The following is an 8,943-nucleotide window of genomic DNA, read 5'->3' on the forward strand; positions in this document are numbered from 1 at the left end:
TGTAAAAACAAAATTTCAAATTTTCTTACATAAGACCGATTTGTGCAGGTCGGTCACAATGTGCCAATCTGGGGATGTCTGATTGTCTTAACTCACCACCACTAATGAGCTGTGGAGCTTCTCAAAGTATTATTTTTTTCACCTCAAACAGCAAGTAAACAAAGTCTGTTTTTAGAATCAATTGAGAATGACAATAGGCCCTCAATGTTGGCTATTAATTACATAGTTGGAAATAAAAGTTACTTTTAGATTTGTGTAATTTTCATTCAGATTAGATAGAATGTATATTAACCACAGACAATGATTTTGAGATACAAAGTCTATTATAAATTAAATTGTTCCACAAAAATGTGCATATGAAAATCATAACTGGCACTCAGATCGGTAGAAAAGGTAAGATAAATTGGCACTCTAAATGGAAAAGGTTGCCGGCCACTGGCTGGTGTAGCCTATTACCAGCAACTTCAGGAGCATAACGGCAGAAGGACAGCAGCAGCGGGAGGAAGGTCAAGAACAGGATTTTTTTTTCTGGTTAGGCTATCTTGATCTCTGGCTCCCTTTGAGTAATTTGTGTGTCTTCATTATTTAATAAAATAGTGTGCTTAAAGCATCAGTTCCTTTTATTAAAGCACATAGGGTGTGTCTATATCTGAAAAAATATAAGTTTAAAAATGTTGACCAATCGATTGGTCGAAAAAAAAAAGACTGCTCTCGGGGGAAGCAATATTTTTTGTATTTGGTCTGGGACAGCCCTAATAGAAATGCAGGAAATGAGTTGTAGAGGCCCAAAAAAGGGAGGACCCCTGCCAGGTTATGTCCCGCCCACTTCTAAAACCAAAGTTGCACCCCCGATAGTAGGAAATCTAGATCTGGAGGCAGTGCTTCGGAAGGAAGTCAGTAGTGCTGCACTTAGCCAATGTCTGTATTTATGTAGCGTATGTCTGTTTGTGTAATTTGTCCCTGATTTACTGCACTAAGCCAATCTCCTTACAACTTGGGAAATTGGGGATATCACTTTTCACCAGCTGAGGGAGCAATTGCACAATAGTTCATTTCTCTCAGTGCACTGTTACTAGGCGTGGGCACACCGCATAATTGTCAAGGTTATCATATTGTTCAGCAAAATTCCTCGTAAGCCACTGATGCTGACAGGAATGTGTATTATGTTGTCTTTTACTTAAAAAAACGACAATGTAGTACAATTACAACAAGTATTTAAAATATACAGCAACTGAATTAGCCCTACAAACATTATATTACATTAAGTTTGATTCATTCTCGTCTATGAATGTGAACCATTCCATTTATTCCATGAATACAGCCTATAGTATATGCAGATAAAAGATCATGTTTCAAGAATGCATATTGCAGTCTTCAAATTTCACAGTGGCTTGCACCCATAGCAAAGGCATGACGTTTTGACATTCAATGCAATCGTTCATCATTGACATTTCATCATTGGTTCTCTACATGTAGGCTACTAGCTAGGGTGAAGGAAGCCATGAGTGAAGTTTTGTGACAAATAAACAGTGCACCATGATGCCCTTATTTGAGCCAGCTGACACATATTAACGTGGTTTCTTGTATCTACACAAGGTTATTTATTCAGTTCATTCATTCAAACAAAATACTATGGTGTAGCCCATATTGTTAAAACTCCCTTTCAAATGCATGGCGTGTACAAAAACGCGTAGACTCAACATGAATATCAAAATAAACACCGACTCCGTTCAACTTAAATGGAATTTGGAGGTCCACACTTGGCTGAAAGATGTCTGCGTAGAACTGTGAGCGAATTTTCCCGGAACAGCCCCTGCATCATTTACTACCATTCTTCTGTCTGGTCTGTGGAGCTACGCTTTACTACGGACACGCCCCTACACATACTCACACTATGTATGATTCCGCCCTAGAAAATAGTTCCCCAAATAGCAGCACCATTGGGCTAAAAGTCTCCACCTTTATATTAAATCAAACACATACCTCAACTGTATCAAGTTGAGGGATAATTTCTATTGTGCAAAATAATCCCCATATTTAGTGTTTATGTTACTACGCAATGTGCATTTGGCGGGAAAGAGCAGTGTGGTTTGGCGGAGTGAGAAACCAAATCCGTAGTATTAAAAGCCGCGGGAGCAGCTGTTGTTAATCTTGCAGTCAGCAGGGTGGTGATAGACACACGCAGCACTGGGCTCAAAGGACTTTACGACAACGGTGTTGACTTCGGCACTTTTATTTCGCCTGCTTTCTCAACGAACAAGTATTTTGTTTGTGCTGTCACTGCTACGGTAAAAATATGCCTTATTCCTTTTAATGTTTGTTTTTGACAGCTTGTACAAACTGGTCAATAAATGGAAATTTGACGACGCCTTAGTCAAATGCTAGACTTTTCTAGCTAACTATCTCTCGGCTAATATGGCTTCTCACTGTAAATTGTTAATCCAAGTTTTGACATTTTAAATATATGGATATTGCAATACAATAATTGTTGAATGATTTCCCAACATCCGAGGCTGGAGACGGGCATTTAAATTGAACTGATAGCTAAGGTTCTGACGCAGATCTAACATGACTCCTTTCTTTTCTCCCACTTTATTACAGGCAGTCACAATGCCGCTTAATTCAAACATGGCCAGTAAAAACTATGACTACGACTATGACTCGGTCCAGCCCTACTTCTACTTCGACATTGAGGAGGATAATTTCTATCACCGACAACACAGCCAACTCCAACCCCCTGCTCCAAGCGAGGATATATGGAAGAAATTCGAGCTGCTGCCGACACCACCGCTTTCTCCCAGCCGGCGACCCTCTCTATCAAGCCTCTTCCCTTCGACTGCAGACCAGCTGGAGATGGTCACGGAATTTCTCGGGGATGACGTGGTGAACCATAGTTTCATTTGTGACGCGGACTACTCCCAGTCTTTTCTCAAATCTATCATTATCCGGGACTGTATGTGGAGCAGTTTTTCGGCTGCTGCTAAACTGGAGAAAGTAGTGTCCGAGAGACTAGCAACGCTGCAAGCGAGGAGGGACTCTAGCGTGGCCGGGGAAGCTAGCACAGTAACCAGCACGAATCCAAACTTGAATTACCTGCAAGACCTGAACAACTCCGCATCGGAATGCATTGACCCTTCTGTGGTGTTGTTCCCTTACCCGGTTGCCGAGAACCATAAACACATAAAAACGACTACAGCGTGTGCCATGGCATTGCCTTTGGATACCCCACCGAACAGTGGTAGCAGCAGCGATAGCGATTCAGGTGTGTATTATCGCCACATGTTAATGCTGTAATTAAATTATTCATAGCTGGACTGCATATCTTTTGCAGAAAGATATTACTCATGTTGTCATAGCATGCATACATCAGAATTGCGTTTTGTGATTTGTATTAATACAGTACTATGCGAGTACTGCTTTTAAGTGGGGCATGGGGTTTGCCATGTCACTGGTTTTTGCTTAAGGAGCTGTCTCCCTCAATTTCCAAGGGTGGGGAGTTGGCCGTTGCACCCACCTTGTGCAGCAATGCTCAGCAGAATGGTGGAGTTCGTTTTGTGTTACAGGGTGGGTGGAGTTTCAGTTAAAGACCAATGGAATTGTCTAAAATTAGCAAACTCCGCCCACCCGGGGAACAAACTCTACCATTGAGGGGCAGGGAGCCAAAGTCATCAAATGGATGTGGTGATATATAGTCCACATGGATAATAAATGCTTGCTTTTTTTCACAGAAGAGGAAGAGGAGGAGGAAGAAGAGATTGACGTGGTGACAGTGGAAAAGAGAAAGTCTGTAAGGAGGTCAGACTTGCACATGTCTAGTAGCACACACCTCTGCCCCCTTGTCCTGAAACGGTGTCACGTCAACATCCACCAACACAACTATGCCGCTCACCCGTCGACAAGGAGCGAGCACCCCATCAAGAGGATTAAGTTTGAGAGCAGTGGGAGAGTACTCAAGCAAATCAGCAACAACCGCAAGTGCTCGAGTCCCAGAACGTCAGACTCTGAGGATAATGACAAACGCAGGACTCACAATGTGCTGGAGAGGCAAAGGCGAAACGAGCTCAAGTTGAGCTTTTTCGCATTACGGGACGAGATCCCGGACGTAGCGAACAATGAGAAGGCAGCCAAAGTGGTCATACTCAAAAAGGCAACAGAGTGCATTTTCAGTATGCAAACGGATGAGCAGAAACTGTTATTGTTGAAAGAGCAGTTGAGGAAAAAGAGTGAACAGTTGAAAAGCAGACTAGAGCAGCTGAGGAACTCTCAGCAAGTTTAATTTATGAAAGGATGCCATGTTTTTATGCCTAAAGTAACTTGTGTAGAGTGGTGGTGCATGCAAATGCAAAAAATTCACCGGTATTGGCCAGACACCTGGGCTGGAATCAGAATTATTTTCTTTCACTGCCTCACTTGAACTTTATAGGGGTTATCAATTTCTTATTTAAGTATTTTATTTTTATTGATGAAAGGTTCTGCACAGTTGTCTACCTTAACTTAATGCTTTTGTATGTTTTGTATATAATTCTCAAATGTATTGATCTCACAAATACATTTTTATAAATCATGTATGACTGGAGTCACGTGTCCTACCTTGAAATTAGAACTTAATTTGCATTAGATAGTCATGAGCATGGCTAGCCTGTTTACTCTGACCACACAGTCCTAGCAGCCTCATGCTAGCTGGCCTTTCGCCAACCCTTTAAATAATGTCAAAGCTCCATTTTACTGCACACAGCCATGTGTCCCACACTGTGTCAGTGTCTTTAATGTTCATTACATGTCACACTGACCACCCCGTTTCCTGATCGAACATAGGTTTACGAGTGTCTGTTTGTTTGAGAAACCTGCATGGTGTCATTTCCGGTTGTGTTCCTATTGGTCAGTCACAGGGATCATCTTGTAACACCAGCCACACTATACAGTGAAGGCTCAACATTTCTGTCAGAACATTGTCGGTGCCTATGACCACACGTAGTGATAATTAATCAACAAACCAAGACCCTTGCCGTCTCTGAATTAGCGTACTGCATACTATGTACTCATCGTCGCATACTTTTTAGCACGTACCATTTGGTAAAAAGTATTCCAAATTCAACAGCCCTGCATCACATTTACCAGCTTGACAATAGTTGATTTCTAATTTGATTAATTTAAACTCAATAGATATGCAGTTATAGGCCTACTCAGTATTCCTATCTATCCTATTTTAAAAGGACTGAATACATTAATTGAATTCATATTTAGAGAAACCAAAGTGCTGTGTATTCTAGTACACAAACTGTTTAACTCCTAAGGGTATTGCACAGAAAAATCTGTAGAGTTTGGTGCATAGCAAATTCAGATCTGCTGAATCGAAACAACTAAAGCACCGATCAGAATGACAACTAAGGCTTGCTCCATAAATGAAATAGGTAGCCTAGCCTACAAATCTAAACCAATTCATATGTTCAAATCAAAAGGTCTGATTAACTTGACATCAATAACACAGCCACATTCAGCTCCCCTTCGCCGATGAAGGCCACGAGAACAAAATAACACTTCAATGACCCAGAGGTCCACTTTGGGTAAATATGTAGCCAACGATGCAATACTAGTGGTCATTTTAAGGAGAACAAAAACTACATTCGCCTACATTTGAACACCAACGCAGAAGCTTTGCTATTCAGCATCTTCCCAAAAAAGTAGCCTCGTTTTGTTTGGCTACTTGAACTAGTCCCTCAGCCCACCTCTTCCAATGCATTGTGGAAAAGTGTGCATCGAATTCTACAAGATGAAGAGCTGAAATGGGTGTAACATCCTGGCATTTAAACCATAGTAGCTTTTTTTTTTTTATCACATACTATAAAACATTATTTTGGCATGCTGAGAATGCAACAAGCGTGATTGCATTATTTGCCGCTACTGGTTGGTATCTTTAGCACATCCCCGTATCTAATGATCAGCTGTTGTCAAAGCCTAAATGACTATGGCATCCGGGCATTTAAAGTATACTTAATTTTCAAAATGTTGCATACTATTAAACTTTTTTAGCATTCTCAAACGGCCTACTATTTAGGACGCAAGTATGGGTATTCACACGGCTCCTGTCACACTGAACAAGCCAAGACATCAGACAATCATTTATGACCTAAGAATTAGGCTACACTGGTAATTTTGTCAAGGACGGCAAAATCGTGGTATAAGACGGCTAAAATTGTAGACTGCAGGCTTTTATGGGCAAATGCATGAACACAAAAGCTGTCCTGCCCCTCTGTAGTCCACGTGGGGAAAATAAGGCAGTGTATCGCAGGGGGGGAGGGGAACCAAGTTCACTCAAGTCATTTTAGTTAATCACTCAGTGTCTTTCAGTTTAGAATCTTGAATGACATGTACGCTACAAATGATTTTGTAAAGCAAACTAAACAAAAATATTAACGCAACATGTAAAGTACACCATGTTTCATGAGCTGAAATAAAAGATCCCAGAAATGTTCCATATGTACAAAAAGCTTATTTCTCAATTTTGTGCACCTTTGTCTACATCCCTGTTAGCCCATTTGTGGCCCAACCATGGCTGCGCCCCTGCCCAGTCATGTGAAATCCATAGATTATGGCCTAATGAATTTATTTCAATTGACTGATTTCTTTATATCAACTGTAACTCAGCAAAATCTTTAGAATTGTTGCGTGTTGTGTTTATATTTTTGTTCAATATATATTCATTTGAACTGTATACTTGGCAGTTTGAATGGGAAATCTTATCTGGTAGTAGTTTGACACCCATCCTTTTCCCCTTCCCTCATTCCCCAGTCCCAATGTCTCTGCTATTCCTCCCCAGCTGGCAATGTTTTGGAGATGACTTATCCTTACGTCAGGTGCTTGTCCCACTTCTCAGACTGTCACGAGAACTCAGGAATGTCTGAAAACGCTGAAAGGCTGAGTCAAGATCCTGTTTTAGTCAAGTGTCTCCCCTAGCACCATTTCTAATTTTTAAAAGTCTGTGTTTGGATTATAGTTCATCTTGAGCAGTAAAATGCAGTGTTGTGTTCGAGACCATCTAAAGCGAGAACCGATTCAAGACCGGAGCAAATCGAGTCAGAGACCAAGTAAAGACCGAGACAAGAAAAATGTGAGCCCAATTCAAGACCATGATTGTAATTTTGTCAAATCACCACCATAATAAGAGTTCAAAGTATTTGTGTTCATATTTCAGAACAAAATATGAATTCTTTAGACATTCAGAACAGTAAAAAAATTAATGCTGAGGGACAATAGAGCCATTCTACAAATTATTACTAACCCAAACACAGTGGGGAACAATGGGCCTTCTATGCCTTCAGAGAAGGGCTAAGGACTTATAAAATAATAATGATAATGATATTTTCAATGATGTTCTGATTTAATGTATTCAGTTTTTGTTGGAAAGGAAAGGGTTAGCACTGAAGAATACCCCATTGTTGTTGGCTAGTTTGCAGCAGCTGTTATCAAAAAGAACTTTAAACAAGACATTAAGTTTCAAATGATCATCATCTGGTGAGTGGAACTGTGCTTTCTATTGCAGCGCGCTTGTTTTTAGCCATCTCTTTGAAAATTATTTGTGTGGGGAACTGACAGCATATTAGCAACATGAAATGTTACAAAAATCTTTTAATATACACCCCCAGGAAGAATGCCACTTTTTAAAAATGATTTTCTGACAAGCGAGCACTTAGATATGACAATTTTCATGTAATAAATTCTTAGAATGTTTGGGAATGACCTAATATTAAGGCATTTGTGAAAATTCTATAGTAATATAGAGTGAGAATGCGGCCTTGCGTTTGGACAATTAAAAAGACAGTGCAGTAAATAAACCTGAATAAAAACATCTGTCTTGTCCAGGGCTGGAGTCGACACCGGTGCGCTACAGCCAATCAGAGCTCCAGTAGGCCTTTATAGAAACATGTCATTTGCCACACGGGCCTGCCATCATGCACTTTGAACTGGACTGTGTGTTTACAGGCAATAGCAACAGCACGACTTTAGATCATTAGACCACATTCAACAAAATCCACCTGAATGGATTTCTGCAAATATGTAAACACCACGGGAGTCCTCATATATTTTGGAACTTCACAGTCCTATTGATCAAACAACCATGAAAAGGTAGGCCATCTCTCCCTCAGTTCAGTTGCCTATGCACATCAACAAGATCAACAACTAATGCTAGCCAGAGCGAGTTTGTCCCAACCAAGCAACCAAGCTAACTGGCTAAAGTTTGGCTAGCTTGCTAGCTAGCTACTTCAAGACAAACGAGAGAACACCTCACTCTGACCATTTTCCTCGCCGTAGCAGAGCTGGTTAGGCTGTTTACATGTTATCTAGAGCGTTCTTGACTAAATATTCATTTTTTTGCCTGTGTTTACTGATACCGGTCATATTCAGCGGCTGTTGCACATTAGTAAATTCAGCAGTTCTGTGCTCTGAAAACGTAGAATATAGCAAAAGTGAATTTGCGAATCCAAGAGATGTGCTACCTGGATAACAGTTGTTAAAGTTCTTACTAGCTAACCAAATGACAGCTGCATCTCTAGCTGTGTATAGCCATTGGAAAACGATAGGAGGGGAAAAAGTCACTCACACACTCCTCCAATGGCATGACATGACATCCTCGTAGCAGCTAGCTAGCTAACATTAGGCTCTGTGTTTTTAGCTTGCGGAAAGTATTCAAACCCCTTGACTTTTTCCACATTTTGGTCACAATACAGCCTTAATCTAAAATTGATTAAATTGTTCTTTCTCCCTTATCAATCTACACACAACACCCCATAATGACGAAGCAATAAAATAAATAAATACAACTGAAATATCACATTTACATAACTATTCAGACCTTTCACTCAGTTGCTGCACAGCTATTTTCAGGTCTATCAGGATATGTTAGATCGGGTTCATGTCCGGGCTCTGGCTGGGCCACTCAAGGAC

At 40.6% G+C, this 8,943-nt stretch overlaps 1 protein-coding gene across 1 annotated transcript; it reads left to right on the top strand.

The window, feature by feature from the left end:
• The first annotated feature begins 1,957 nt into the window (after positions 1–1,957).
• On the top strand, positions 1,958–6,472 carry LOC109874940 (transcriptional regulator Myc-B). Its single transcript, XM_020467014.2, has 3 exons — positions 1,958–2,288; positions 2,602–3,262; positions 3,729–6,472. Exons 2-3 carry the CDS (start codon positions 2,611–2,613, stop codon positions 4,274–4,276), a joined length of 1,200 nt encoding a protein of 399 aa, XP_020322603.1. The 5' UTR covers positions 1,958–2,288; positions 2,602–2,610; the 3' UTR covers positions 4,277–6,472.
• The last annotated feature ends 2,471 nt before the right edge of the window (positions 6,473–8,943 follow it).

Source organism: Oncorhynchus kisutch, linkage group LG30, assembly GCF_002021735.2.
Source record: "Oncorhynchus kisutch isolate 150728-3 linkage group LG30, Okis_V2, whole genome shotgun sequence".
Taxonomy (NCBI): domain Eukaryota; kingdom Metazoa; phylum Chordata; class Actinopteri; order Salmoniformes; family Salmonidae; genus Oncorhynchus; species Oncorhynchus kisutch.